The sequence below is a fragment of the Eulemur rufifrons genome, chromosome 3, assembly GCF_041146395.1.
Source record: "Eulemur rufifrons isolate Redbay chromosome 3, OSU_ERuf_1, whole genome shotgun sequence".
In the NCBI taxonomy this organism is placed as follows: Eukaryota; Metazoa; Chordata; class Mammalia; order Primates; family Lemuridae; genus Eulemur; species Eulemur rufifrons.
In genome coordinates, this window is record NC_090985.1 from 92,445,710 (window position 1) to 92,461,719 (window position 16,010).

The following is a 16,010-nucleotide window of genomic DNA, read 5'->3' on the forward strand; positions in this document are numbered from 1 at the left end:
CACAGATTGACATACGTCCTCTGAAATGCCCATGGAGGTATTCTGTACTCTTAAAATTCAGGAAAGCTGGAGATCAACAATTCTCATTCAGGGATCAGACTATAATCACAGAGGGTCTCCTCAACCTGTGCTCAAGAAGATGCTGGAATGAGAAGTCTGAGAAACCACTGCTCTAAAAAGATCCCTTGTTCAGTAAGAGATTTTCCAGGGAGTAAGAAAAGAATAATTCCTGGAAACTAAGTCACATTCATTTCTGGTCTAGAAGCCACCTAGGTTCTAGGTTCGCAGGCCTCACGGACAGCCTTTTTGGTCCGTTCTGAGGAAGGGCGTTTTGCTCTGCCGCGGATAGAGAAAGCAAGGCCAAGCAGCTGGGCCGGACCTCCATACCCTCCGTGCTGGGCCGGGGCGCTCCCCGCACCTGCGCAGACGGCCCGTCTCCCCTGCCCTTTCCCACTGTCCTCTGCGAGCCCCGCAGGACCAGGACGGTGGGACCGCAGGACAAGGAGAACGGAAGCGCCTTCTCTCCTGGGCGGTGCGCATCTGGTCGCTCGTCCTCCATGCCTTCTACTGATTTCGGGGCTCTCCTGAGAATCACCAGGTATGCCCGAGCACTGAGGGCAGCTTCCCGGAAACACCCCTGGTCCTGCGTCCCAGGAAGCCTTCCTGACCACTCCCCCAGCCCAGCCGAGGCTGAAGCTTCTGTACTAAATGCCTCTCCGCTGAGATGCCCCAGTGGCTTTGTTTCCCCACCAGACCCTTTTACTTTTACATAGCTTCAATCCCTTCTGCTCCCACTACCTGATCCCTGATACAAACTGTTCTTGCTGGCCTGGACAACAGGTTCACATTTCTCATCTTTGCTTCCACATCTATCCTGTGGACTGTCTAATCAATATCACTGGCTCCTCATTTAAGTCCAAATTCCTTAAAACAGAATACAAGAGCCCAACAATCTCGCCCTGACTGATACTTTATAACTTGAAGCTCCTGTTTCCTATGGCTATTTCCTGCAGCAAGCTCGACTTGTCAAGCCCCTGTTTAGCAAACCATCACCCAACCTGAAATGTCTTCATGGGTTCACTTTCCCTAGGTAGTCCTAGCCAAATTCCAAGCACCCTCACCCACTGGTATTTCCTCTCTCTAGACACTTGTCCCATAATGGTGCATGATCTTTTACTGTTTTATATTTTCACATACAGGTCTTGTTTCCCCAAATTGATTATAAATTCATCAAAACAAACACTATGCCTTACAACTGTAAAATCACTTATGGTGTCCTCCAAAAAGAGTTGCACTCCTAGTGGATGATCAATATATATTTCTGAATAACACTCAGAATGGTGTGTACACATGGATATTAATTTCTTTCATAGACCTAGGGCATAAGCACCAATTTATAATAAAAAGGTATGTTTGTGAATATTAGAGCTTAAAACTTAAATCTAGACTGGGCAAGGTGGCTTATGCCTGTAATCTGAGCACTCTGGGAGGTCAAGGTGGGAGGATCGCTTGAGGTCAGGAGTTCAGGACCATCCTGAGCAAGAGTGAGACCCCGTCTCTATAAAAAATAGAAAAATTAGCCAAGCATGGTGGTGCATGCCTGTAGTCCCAGCTACTCAGCAGAGTGAAGCAGGAGGATCACTTGAGCCCAGGAGTTTGAGGTTGCTGTGAGCTATGATGATGCCACTGCACTCTAGCCAGCGCAACAGAGACTCTGTCTCAAAACAAACAAACAAAACACAACACAAACTTAAATCTGTTCCCTTATAAACTCTGAAGGATAACAAAAATCTCAGCTTACAAAAAAGGAAGACTCCTTCAATGCTGGGTACCCAAATCTCTTAAGAGACCAAACATCTGTGAATTACCATTCACTGTGATTTTTACAGTTTGTAATTTAAACTTATATTAAGAATCAGCAGTTGGTAAAAATAAGTATTACAGAAGTACACATTTTGTAGCTTCCCAAGGAAAAAAATCATAATATAAAAGGAGAGATGGAGGAGACTACCACAAACACATAAAACTTTGCTGGAAGCCAAGTTTCAGTGTATTTTCAAAACAGGAGAGGGGAGCAATGAATGGAGAAAGAAGAAAGAGAAGGAAACAAAAACATTTGTCTGATGAGTGTTCTGAGTCCACTGTCCATCTCCCTGCTGGCAGTAACCCAGCTCCTTGCAGACAGGGACCCAGTCTTAGTTATCTACATATCCTTAGCACCTAGCACAATTCCTGTGCTAGGGGGATTCAAGAACTGTTCAATGAATGAATGAATAAGTGCATAATCTAGTAAGTGAGTAAATGAAGGGAGTAATAGAAAAAAAAAAATGAGTTCAAGCAGCCTACAGCTGCAGTCCCCAACTCCCAGGCCTTGGACCAGTATTGATGCAGTGTAGTCAGTTGCCTCTTTGGAACCAGGCCGCACAGCAGGAGGTGAGCGGCTGACAAGGAAGCTTCATCTGTATTTACAGCCACTCCCCATCACTTGCACCACCGCCTGAGCTCCACCTCCTGTCAGATCAGCGGCAGCATTAGCTTCTCCTAGGAGCACAAACCCCACTGGAAGATGCACAAGCGAGGGATCTAGGTTGCGAGCTCTTTATGATAATCTAATGCCTGAAGATCTGAGGTGGAGCTGAGACAGTGATGCTAGTAGTGGGGAGTGGCTGCAAATACAGATTATCATTAGCAGAGAGGTTTGACTGTACGGAGACCATAATTAATCAATTGCTTGCAGAATCATATCAAAACCCTATCAGTGAGTGGCAAGTGACAATGTAATAATAATAGAAATAAAGTGGACAATAAATATTATGTGCTTGAATCATCCTGAAACCTTTCCCCCTCCCCCTCTTCCATGGAAAAATTGTCTTCCGTGAAACCAGTCCCTGGTGCCACAAAGGTTGGGGACCCTGGCCTGTAGGATAGAAATTAAGGCACTCATAATGAAGAAACTTTTTATAAAGTTTAGAGGAGAACTCTTGGACAAGTTAACCATGTTGAATTTTACAGTGCAATGCAGGCATGCTCCGCGTTCCCTTACCTGATGCACAGGCACTTTCTGTGGGGTGTTCTGGGGTGATGGGTGGAGCTGTGCCCAAGGCTGGTGATGAGGGTGTGGGGGTGAAGACTGGTGGTGCAAGCCCGGGTGGGGCTGCAGCGGAGGACAGGTTGGCAACTGCTGAAAAGACGGCTGCTGACCAGGATGTTGTTGGCCAGGTATCAGTCGTTCCTGGATTGCTTGTGGATCTGCAAGGCCAACACCAGGACAACCATTTGGTCTCATGTGCCCGGTCAACTCCCTCGGTGCCGAGGACATGCCCATAAACGGACGAGACTGCTGCATGTTTCTAGGGCCCATATTCCTCTGTCCGATTCCCATGGCACCAGGGGGCTGGTGAGACGGCTGAGGGTGGGGCATATTTGGATAACTGCCAACTTCCATTGGTATCCCAGCACTTCCGGGCCTGACTTGCGGAGGAGGAGTGCCTGCTGGATTACTCATTGCTTTCATGGGTGACATGGGAGGTGGAGAGGCATAAGTTCCCTGAGGCTGTGAAGGATGCATAGTTTGTGTGTTCATTTGGTTAAGTGAGCCGCTGGGGTGGATGGGCTGCTGGTGCATTAGTCCTTGACCACTGTTTGATGGGAATCCTACAGCATTGGGGTATCTTGGTACGGACTGATTCATTGGAGTATTATTTGTAAGGCCTAAATTTTGATTCATCCCTGTATTGTTAACTAATCCCTGATTTAGGTTACTGTAAGGATATCGAGAATACTGCCCTGAGTTGTTTATAGTAGGAGAGGGGACTGTCTGGCTCCGAGAACTAAAGTTAAGGGTTTGTGGCCTAACAGCCCCTTGTTGAGGAGGATTCGGGGAGAATCTGGGACTGTGGGCAACGGATTCTCCATGGAGAGCAGTAGGGGGGTGGTGATGGAACTGCTGCACCGAGTGACGCAAGGAAGGTGCCATGCTGGGACTCTGCTGGGGCACGTGGGACAAGTGGCCGGGTCCTGGGGTGGCAATAAAAGGGTTTCCCTGATTGAGGCCCTCTTGACCTTGGGAAAACTGGCTCATCCTCTGCTGTGGCTGACCATGCTGCTGCATGGAAAAATCCCCACGTGCCATATAGCTGCCCATCTGCTGCATGTGCTGAGGGTGGCCCTGCGCAGGGGGCCCCGACGGAGCCGGCTGTGGTGGCTGTGGCTGCTGCTGCTGCTGGTAGGGGGCTCGTATCTGGTCTGGTACCTGAACAGCCCGGGGGCCCCACATGGAGCCACTGTCCACAAAAGATTGCCCGTGCCTTTCGTTCTGCATTCCAGGGTAGACTCCCATCTGACCGCCGCCACTGCCACCATGGGGCACCTGAGGAACGGGAGGGGTGTGATACTGCGAGTGCGGAGACGCGAGTCCGTTCCCAGGGGCATTACTCATCATTCTGTTAGGCTGATCCATCAGATGCATCTTTTGTTGCTCATACTGATTATAGTGATCGAAATGTGTCAACTTCGTTTGATTTTGATTAGTGGAAGGATGATGAAGGGATGGCTGTAAAGAGGCAAAGCCTTGGTCTATCGGCATTTGCTGACCCATGGGATTTACTGGGTTCTCAGGGTAACCACATTCTCCAAGATTTTCAAGACCTTCGCTGAAAATACTCCCATCCTCGCCAAAAAGACTCATCATTCCTGGATCCGCCATCTTCTTCCAACACACGGCTCCTCCAAGGGATAGCTCGAGAGCTTGTCTGTGCTTCACTTCACTGAGGTGTTTGTCCTCAAAGCCTATAATCCTTAACTAATCTTCTTCATGTCATTCCATATTTCTTTAATTCTCCTGGACCCTGCAGTGTCAGGCAAAGTCTGGATGTAAGTCCTAGAAGGGAGTGGGAGGTGGGGAGGAGGAAGGAAGAAAACAAAGAATTAGGAACAAATGATAAAAACTGCCAGTATTTTACACATTTGAATTTGGTTTCCATCAACAATACTAATCTAGCCCCCTCACTGAGCTGTATTTTATAAATCTAGTTCACTTTAAGAGAAACTCATTAGCTTCTACCAGAAGCATTATTATGATCGGTTACTTAGAAAGCAAGCAAAACACTAACCTTAACCTTAAATTAATCCATTCACTACACTTCCTAGCATTCCATTCTTGGATGGAACAGAACAAAAGAACACAACATGAAGCAGCAGCAGCTGCCACAGCAGGCAAGCAGATGTATGAATATAGCCAAGCAGCCCATCTGTTGAACTAAAGCCCTGGAAATGCTCTGGTTACCAACAGCCCGCCCTTAACCTTATTCCCCTGAGCGGTGTAATCAGATGAGCAGCAGCAGCATCGAGGACTGTGAAAAGCTCAACTTAGTTAAATTGACTAGAGGATTATACAAATACCAAAATCAGTCATTTCGTACAAATTAGATATTTACAGCCCACATACAACTATGTAACAGCAACAGAGGCATCTCACAAGAAGCATCCATAATGATGTTGAAAAGCAAGACTGAGAACAGTATAATAAATTCATAATTTCATTATGTTTAATGGCAGAAATATACAAGATTCAGAGAGAGACTAAAAGAAGAGCTTTCATTCTCCAAGAGGACCAATTTCACTCATGGCTCTGGGCCCGCCACATTCCCAATCTGCACTGACGGCAAAAGCAGCCCAATCACCAGGCTCATTATTCACCCACAAGCACGCTGGGCTCTTGTGATGGACCAGGATCCCACGTGACCACTCAGAGTCACTCTAGCTGGGTGAATACTTTATAGACGATGGCTATTCTCAATAGTAGAAACAGAGAACTTTCCCCCCAAACTAGTCAAAACTGAAAATTATTTTAACAGAATAAAGTTCAAAATATCCATGCAGCCCTCACCATTGCCTTGAGCCCTTTTGGGACAAGGCAGGGCACAAGCAGGTAGGGAGAAAAAGTGGGCAGACACATCCATGAGCATCCTCTGTGCTTACAGCACACACAGTATATACTATGCGATGCTCCATATTCTATTCACTCTTCCTAACAGATTTTGTGTCAGACCAAAATAACTAATATAAAGAATGCCTTAATAATCAAAACAGGAAAAGTGGCCTTTTTTTTTTTTTGAGGGCTAATTAAATCAACAACCTAATAAAGAACTGATTCACATAGGAAAAATGCCTGAAATCTTAAACATCTTTGGAATTTAACTTATTTTTTCTCTTTGTAAGCACATTAAGAATTGTGTGATACTGGCCCATTTAAAAAAAAACAGTATCTTTTTGAAGAATTTCCAAAGTGATGTTATAAACAGGCTCAGTCATAAATTCTACTGACACGCTTCCATGTGAGCATGGGAAGGAACAATGGGGTAACCAACACTGCCGAGAACTTACCAGTAAGATAAATAAAAATTCCGTTTCTGCCTGCTCTATTCTAACATATTCCTAACACGGGGAAAATTTTGCTTACAGAAAATGTAAACAACATTCCTGTTCACTGTCAGAACTACAGACATAACACCTGAGAGGGTCTCCAGGTCTGTAGTTTTCAGGTGACAGCTGTCAGCTAAAGTCAAAGGTCTCCTCACTCCACCGCTAACTGCCATGAATTTTCTGATCTACTTTCTCCAAATACAGAGATCAAATAGGTGAAAATAAGGTGAGCGTGAAAGCCGTTTTACTGAAAACATGCCACATTACTATGCAACTACTTTAAAATCCAAAATAAAGAGAAGTAGAAATCTCCAGTGCCAAATACAACAAATATTTATAAATTGAATTTACTCATAAAAAGCCTAAGCAGTCAGTCGTCATTTATTCAAGGCTCATTCTAATTTTCAAGGAAATAAATAGTGGGATGGACCTGGTAATAGCTTAAACCAGCCATACAGACTAACCACTTACCAAAATAACCCTTCAAATTAGCTTAAGGAAAGCAATGTCTACTTATATGTCCTGGACGGCCTTGTTTTATAGAATAACAGCTTCACCCTCCAGGGTCCACCAAGTGTCATGGGAGGAAATGCTACTGACTGGATGAGGCTCTCAGCCAGCTCCGGGTGAAAGGGGATCCCAGAGGGAGTGGACAGCTTGGCCCACTGGTGACCCTCTCCTGGAGGCCCAGAGGCAGAGATGGAAGCCTGGGAAGGCACAAAACAGCGAGCCCTCGCTGAGAGTGATCACACCGACACTTGCCTGTGCTCCTCTTCCTTCTGATTCCCTACTCCTTCCCACTGGGTGTCCCTTTCCTGGAGGCATGAAGAATGCCAACATTACATGCTATCAAGCAAGCATGTTGCCCACCACAACTGCGACCACACTGAGGTGAGCCATGGGCAGGGAAGTCTGCCTGGCTTTCTAGTCTGTCATTAGTGACTGCTCACACTCAGACAAGCCACCAACACCTTCCTGCCCCTTTTCTGACCTCAAGACCCGGCTGGCAACTACACCAGGAATCCATCTGGTAGCTGTATTTCATATTTCTGATTTGCGCTAATCTAATTAATTTGTTTGGTCTTTTATAATTCGATCAAGACCATTTGAATGCCCACATTCTCAAGTCACAGCTGCAATGTGTAATTTTGCGTTTCTATAAAAGATATTTATTTAAAGCTCTTTTTTAAAGGCTTCTACTTTCTCTACGGTCAATATCTACATTTTCTATGTCTAGAGCAGCACTGCCCAATGGGCTACAAATGAGAGCTATGCGTGTAATTTTTAATTTCTTAGTACCCACATTTTAAAAGTTAGTCCAGAAAAGAGTGAAATTAATTTTAATACTTTCTATTTAACCCAATATATGCAAAATATTATCATTTCAACATGTAATCAATATAAAAAAGAATGAGATAGCTTTCATATGTGAGTATTGAGTCTTTGAAACCCAATATGTATTTTACAGCACATCTCAATTCCTACTGGCCGCATTACAAGTGAAAAATGTACACATGGGACTAGTGGCTACCACACTGGATAGCATATTTATAAAGTGTCAAAAAGAAGAAATGGAAATAACAAGTTAGCAGTGGTATCAAATAATTCTCATAATCATCACTTAAGTAATAAATATTCAAGTTATATTTATGCTTGATTTGGCTTTAAATAAAAATTAAGATAAATCTCAAATTATATTCATTTATTCAAAATGTATTTACTGAGCATCTACTATGCTCCAGGCACTGGTCTAAGTGCTGGAAGAGATACCAGTGTATCAAATAAACAAAATTCCCTCTTATCCTCAAAGAGCTTACATTCATCTGTAAATGGTAAATCTCTTAAATGAGAACTGAGATTTGCCGCTTATGTTGTAAAAATTTAGGATACCATTCCACAAAATACTCCTTGGTAATTTATGATAGTAAGTGTTCTAACTAGGTTCGATATCATGTAGTAAACAGCACAGATACATATAAGAAAGACATAGTCATTTAAGTTTCGACTCAGTGCCCTACTGGCAAGCATTTTCTGAGAAGTGAACTGAAGGATGGTTCAAAAGGTGCGTGTGTTTGGGGGTGAAAAGGGGGAAATAGGAGACTGCTAGACTAACAGAATCATCAGTAATAGAGGCTCACCGTGAAACCAATCACAAACATTTTAGGGCTGGCAAGCAATTTGAGTACCTTCTAAACCAAATTCCTCTTCATTTAACAGATGAAAAAACTCTTTACAGGGCAGAGAGGATAAAACATCTTCTACAAAATATTTTGGTGACAATTCCCAAAAGTGAAAGAAATGAATGGATGAAATGGCACCTTACCAGTGAGGGCAAAATATCAAAAACCTGTGCTGGGTCCGTTTTATTCACAGACGAGTCACTAAAACAATGCTGCCATCACCAAATAGAAGAGAGTTTCCTTTCAGAAAATTGTTTTCAATTATACTACGTATAACTTTTAGGAAAGCAAGCACATATCCATACCAATTGGAGAAATTGGTTAATTTTATTGAGAATAAGCAGAATGAAAACAAGGCAGATCCAAACACAGAATCAGTGATGAAAGCAATGCGTGCACAAGAAAGCAAGGTGAAAAAAGTTACCAAGAAATTAATATTTAAAATATATTTTATATATAATTTATTAATAATTTTTAGAATTTTTGTTAAGTTTATTATATATTTGATATACAAAAATTTATATAGATATAAATTTAATATAGTGATTTCTGGCCTCCCAAAACTTAAACAATTCTTTACTATGCTCTTCTCAAAGTAGAATGGCATTTATAGCTGAGTTTTAATTTGGTACCATAGTGACACCGAACCATTTTATGTCACATGCATGGACTGGAAACCTAGCTAGGAGATAGGTGAATACAAAACACCTTTTACATGTAAAATATTTCCTATAGCTCAACCACTTTTCATCCAATTGTGTAAGCAATATGCCATCCAAAGGAAACTTTCTGGATAAACAGCCAACACATGTGGGCAAGTGTAAAATCATAGGATATTTGCCTATAAGATGCTGTTACATAGCTTAATTTTGAATTATTCCCTTTAAATTTCTCTCTTCCACCTCCAAAAAGCCTGAGGTATAGAACATAACTGTGGCAATGACGCTGGGGATGGAAGTGAAGCATGTATCAGAATTTCCAAGAGAGCGTCTAACAGCTGGAAAAACAACACATCACTACCCTCACCACAACCCATGAAGACACCTCTCGATCATCAAGGTTACAAATCGTTATCAAGAGGGGGAAAGGACCTGCATGCTGATAGGTGGACACACAGAAGATAAAGGAATAAGCCCACTGCTGAGCTTCATTCAGTGCAAGTCCTTTCAGCTAGATCATGAAGCCTGTGGAGAGCAAAATCCCACCCCACCCACCTCTTGGGAAAGTTTAGCGCGAGGATGCTTGCTGGTGGAGCAGACATCTATGCAACTGACAAGGTCCTGGATAAAGAATCAGGAAGTGCCTCCAAATTACCAACATCAGAATATCACGTTCACTACTGGTCATATCCAAATTTGTTTTGTGGACCAAATGATGCCCTTCCTGCACCCCGAGACAAGACCACATCTTCTTCCTCATTAGTATGCTTGCGCAGTGCTGACACGCCATGATGCGCTGCGCAATCCAGCAGCCACTGGCCACATGTTGCTATTTCAGTTAATTAAACTAAATAAAATTTAAAATTCAGTTCCTTCGTCACACAAGCCACATTTCAAGCGCTCAACAGTCACCTGTGGTTGGTGCCTACTTATGAGTGCATATAATGGAACATTTCCATCACTGCAGAAAATTCTATGGACAGCACTGCTGTATTATTCTTAGGAGTAACATTTTTAGACAACGACCATATTAAATAGCAGCAATACTCTTTCATGAAAAATATTTTCTCCTCCCCAGAGATTAATACCCTTTTAAAGGTCCATATCTATCCCTTGTGATGAAATACATGGTATTCTTTCCATACAACATACTTTATGTTAACTATATTTTCAACCTATAAAATTTCTCCTTTCTGTAATATCTCTCAACATATTTCTATTTCTTAATAATTTTCACTATGTTCACTGTGTTAAGAATAATTCTCAATTATGCAAAATTCAGAAAAAGATTTAGGAAAAAAAAGATGTGAACTCCGTCAAAGGTCTGTTAGTCCAAGCACCGCATTAAAAATAAAACCGTAATTAGTGATATGGATTGCACTGATAGATTCCATTTATATCACTAAGTAACGTCCAATTTTACGGATATTAACTGAAGAGACACATGTTTTTAGTCAGGAAAACCTCGCTCTGAGTTGATGTTGTATAAGCATTAGTATGTTTTTATGTCGGCATTCCCTGTGACAGCTAACACTATCTCCATCCACCCCTTCAACCTCACCAAACAATGAGAAATAATCCTAGATGCTTACTGTCATCAATAATTTAAAAAATATCTAATGAGCACCTACTTTGTGTAAAGCATTTAACAGACACTGGGTATACAGGGTTTAACAAAACAGATGTGGGCCTGTCCTCGTGCAGCTTGCTGTTCTAAGAAGTGCCCCTCGGACATCCCCTGTATTTAATCCATTGGCCAACTTGCTAATTCTGTCTCCTGAATACCTCGTAGGTCTGCCTCCCTCCTTCCCATTTACGCTATCTCTGATGTAGTCAGCGCTTCACGGTTTAGCCACAAAAAATCAGAGGTCTAACTCGTTCTCCTAACACTTTCACACTAGTGATCTATCTTCTAAAACACAGATTGCATCATCTCTCCCTGATTAAAATCCTTAAAGGACTTCCCACAGCTTTCAGGACGGAGTCCAAATGATCCAGCATGCTTGAAGGCACTCTGTAATGAGATTCCTGTCGACCGCTCCATTCTCAACTCCCCAAACTCCCTTCCCTCTGCCCTTTGAAACACTAACACCCCCATTAGGTATATCAAACCACTAGAAGTTTTACCAGCCATCCACTTGCTATCTCACATCTTGAGTGCCTTCTTCACACCTGCGGTCTCTTCTTTTCTGGCCTCCTTCCTTAGCCATGTGCAGACTGGCCTCTTGTTCATCTCAGTTCCTTTGTTACCACTGGTCTAGAGAAGCCTCCTGACCCTCAACCTTCCCTCCTCAGGCTGATTCTGAAGCCCTCTCTGGTACTAGTACCGCACCACTATGAACAAGAGCTACAAAAGTGCCAGGCACACTGTTGTTCTTTGTTTACTGGCCTCTCTCTCCGGAGACTAGAGCCTCCCTGAAGTGGGGTCCTGGGACAGCACTCCTCGGGGCCGATGAGAGATGCAGCATCTCAGGCTCACACCAGACCTCCTGCCCCAGAATCTTTTATTAACAAGGGCGCTAGGTGATTCCTGTGCATGTGAAAGTTTAGGAAGTTCTGAGACTCTAGTTCCTCCTAAACTATAGCACAGACTGACTACTCAATTAATGTGAGAATGAATCAACAACAAATGACACTTGTCCCAAAGAATTACAAAGCAAGTAATACAAAGATATTTCACTTAAAGAAAGAAAGGTAGTCTTAGCATTTGTTACTGACAAAGAAATGATACTTACTTCATCCAAAGAATTATGAATAACAGCGGCAAATTTTAATCTGTAATGGTTTACAAGGAGTGGACATCTAAAAGTGGTTTAACTTTAAAGCAGATATGCCCATCTGCTTGCCAATCATTTTTGCAAGACAAAAAAAAAATGCAGTTAACATTAATATCTAATGCTGTGTTACATAACATTCTGTTTCAAAGGTTTCTTGCAGAACTCTTTCAGTTATTTCTACATAACTTTGAAGAGTCTGGATATTATGAGTTGCCTTTCAGATAAAGTGTTTTTTTGTTTTTTGTTTTTTTCCCCCTTACATATAGTGCTGTGGCTAGTATGTTTCCTTTCAAGGCAACTAATAAAATAGCACTTGGCTAACAGCTTATACTAAGTGCATGCCCAAAGCACTAATCTTTTTTCTAGATGGTCAAAAGGGTTACATTGCTCCATGCATAAGCTGTACCACTAAAGCACAGGAATCATGGAAATTTATGTCCTTTAGAGAATGGCCTAAATTTACACCCTGCAATTCAACATTCAAGTATCACTCTCTAAAGATAACTCCTTCAAAGGCCAAGCCCACTGAGAAGGTGGCCAGCACTCTGATCCTACCCCAGAGACAGCTGACCTGATGCCCTGGTGCAGACAGTAGGAACACACATCCACCATGGTCTCCTTCCATACAAAACAAAATGTGGCCCAGAAGTAGATTGGCATGCATTCTGACGACACCTGAAGTACTCAATGTTCTATGCATATACATATCCATATACGTATACATGTATATATATCAATATATAACACATCTATATGCATAAAGTATATATCTATGTAAAATATGTATATCTATCCCATATCTTTTTGATGTTATCCTAATTAATTATAATAGGGAAGAGGGAGACAAGCAAACCAAGAAACAGGTCCAGAAATAAGTAAATGGAAATTTTTGAAAGTAAGTTATTTGAAACAGGGAAAAATTAAATTTCAGAAATATATTTCAACCCACCTATTAAGAATGTTTAGAGTGCAGACTTATGGAAGAGTAGTATAAATTTTATAAAATTTGCTCTCACCACTAGCATGTATCTTGTTTAATACTGTAAAATATCCTGGGATATTTTAAAATGTAAAGCTTGGTTGGTGTATAAAGGCCAAGGACACCATGCTTATTAGCTTAATAAAAAAAATCACCATTAGAAAATATATTTTTCCGCTCAGTCTAGACTTACTCTGAGCTACTGACTTGACACGCACATACAAAGAACATCTGGGTGATATCAAGCCTACAAAAAGTAACAGTGCAATAAAAGGAAGAGAAGGAAGGAGCTGCGGCGTGGCCACACTCTGTCCAGGGATCCCCTGGCAATCACAGGCTCCCGTAAAGCTGACACTGAACCACTGGAGGATGCCAGGGGTGAGACAAGGGCAGCCTGCTGAGGGGCTGCAAAAACAGCAAACAGCCAACTGCTCTCGTAAGAACCATGCTTTCTGTATCCTGCCTGCAGTTGTCACTGATTAACTGATCTGGCAATTTCCTACATTCTTTTGCATTTTAAAAAGTTTTGAAAAGCTGAAAAAAGATTTTTTTTTTTCTTTCATATTCCAGGGGGAGCTTAAAAGTGTACCCAATCCTGCCTGGTTTGAAAGACAAAGCTAAAAAGAGTGTGGTTAAACAGTCTTTTCTGACACACACTACCAACATTTTTTCCTTAAAGCGGGGCGAGGCGGGGGTGGGCAGAACAACCCTGGGCAACACCACAGATGAAAATAATGTGTCTATTCTCTTTTCTAGAGCAGAGCACATGTGATGGGAAGGGAGCCTTATCCGTCATGAATAAACCTGAGCACAAAGACAGGCAAAGCGTCACAGCATACCAATGGCAAGGGTCATATATGAAGCTGCAGGGCTTTCTAAGACTGATGCCCGTTAAGGCAACATATTTCATGCAAAAGAGCAATACACAGGAATTATAAAAATTCAAATTTCCATCAGGGAAGCAAGCAATATAAAAGTGAATCCGAACTGTAGGGGGTTGAGGAGATCTTTGGAAGGGTATTAGAGAAAGTATTTTGGAAAACTGCACATAATCTCACAAACGTAAATCTACATGAAGAAAAAAACTGAAGAAAACATAAATGTAACTTAGTGACTATAATATTAAATTTCTATTTCAAATAAATATTTGTCAAAGGAGATGAAATTAAGGATGGAATATATAGTAAACAGTTTCACATCCGCTATTTCATAAACATTTCAACTTATAACAAATCTGGAAAACATTTTTTCTATACAGTGGAGTTCCCGTTATCCTCGGGGACTATGTTCCAAGACCCCCACAGTGGATGCCTGAAACCTCGGATAGTACTGAACCCAAGTGGCATCAATCAGAACACATTTCTGTTCAGTCTTCCACCCACAAATGCAATGTTTCTTCCATCTTAACTGAACACTATCATACACTGTGGCTGTGACTTCTGCAGTCTGAAGTGTGACAGGAAAACTAGCATGAATTTCATTTTCCTTCTCCACAATTTCACAGGCAGAAAATTCATCCTTACCATACATCTTAGCAACTTCAGTATACAATTTTTTCCCCTTAAGTTGAGAATTCACCTTTTTACTTAAAGGAAGCACTTTACAGCTCCTCTGTGGCATATCTGAATTGCACTAATCTTGCACTCTGGGGCCATTCCAAAGTACAACAGAGTGACCTGAACACAAGCACTGCAATCCTGTGACAGTCGTCAACGTGATAATCAAGACAACTACTAAGTGACTAACAGGCTAGTATCGTCCACAGCATGGAGACGCTGGACAAAGGTGATTCATGTCCCGGGTGGGACAGCGCAGGATGGGGCAAGATTTCATCACACTGCTCAAAAGAAAATACAATTTAAAACTTATGAATTGTTTATTTCTGGAATTTTCTATTCAGTACTTTCTGACCATGGTGGACTGCGGGTAACTGAAACCGTGGAAACTGAAACCACAGAAAGTAAAGCCTCGGTCAGATTAAGGGAAGGGACTACTGTTCCTACATTTATCATAAACGCAGGTAGGTTTTACAAAGCCAGCATGATCGAAACTATCACTTTCGTGAGCTAAACATGCACATCTTTTAGCCAGATTAAATGTCTTCTTATTAGCGTATGATAAAAGACAAAGGTTTTATCCATAAATTCTGTGTATTTAACTTAAGAGTTTCCTATGTTTACAGCAAAGGCTCAACCTCAAACTGGCCCCTCTCCTTACTCTCCAGCAATCATCTGGGTTTCCTTGCTCCAAATAGCTGTGTCCTATGGAACAAACTAACTTCCTGAAACATCTTTTATAATATTCTAACTAAATGAATTCATAAGCTAAATCTGATTTTCAGAAAAAACTATAATATATTCTGTAACAAATTCTTTTTTTTCTGCACCACCATGCTATTCTACATCATTGAAAGCTGACTGTAATAACATGCTTCCGTTATTTTCCCTAAAAATCATTTGACTAACCAATTCTAAGTAGTATACACATCTGATTGTACAAGATTCTTGATATTTGGCTATTATTCTAACCTGCAGGTAAACTTTGTAGTTCAGTTTGAAAAGAGATCCCACTTAAGTAGTCAGAAATTTCTACATTGTGCCCATTTAGATAATAGATCAATATTTACGTGCACCTCAAGTTACCAAGTAAAAGAGACTATGATACAAGAAAAGGTAAGGAAAAAGGGAGGATGTGCTACTACCAGTCATGACATTTGTTTTACATAATGAGGATGATCAAAATAATTTAAGACTACGTATGAAGCTTTATAATTGAATTCTGTCCTTGGTTTAATCAAAGATTATAAAAAGAACCAGACACCTACTCAGCTTTAAAATAGTTTACTAAGGCCTCAGACTCCTGCACCTAACCCATTTGAATGTTTTTAACGAGTTTAATACTATATATTAATAAAATTATGATCCAGATAAGGAAATCTAAATAATTGTCATCAGTGATAGTATTTACATCATACTATACCTACCCACATTTT

General features: G+C 41.5%; 1 protein-coding gene across 1 annotated transcript in view; it reads right to left on the reverse strand.

Annotated features, from left to right (window-relative positions):
• The window catches only part of CHD7 (chromodomain helicase DNA binding protein 7), a 184,863-nt gene that overhangs the window by 119,904 nt on the left and 48,949 nt on the right, over positions 1-16,010 (reverse strand). The window contains exon 2 of the mRNA XM_069465576.1: positions 3,044-4,879. Coding sequence (XP_069321677.1) covers positions 3,044-4,705 — 1,662 coding nt within the window. The 5' untranslated portion in view covers positions 4,706-4,879. The remainder of the gene's footprint in view (positions 1-3,043; positions 4,880-16,010) is intronic.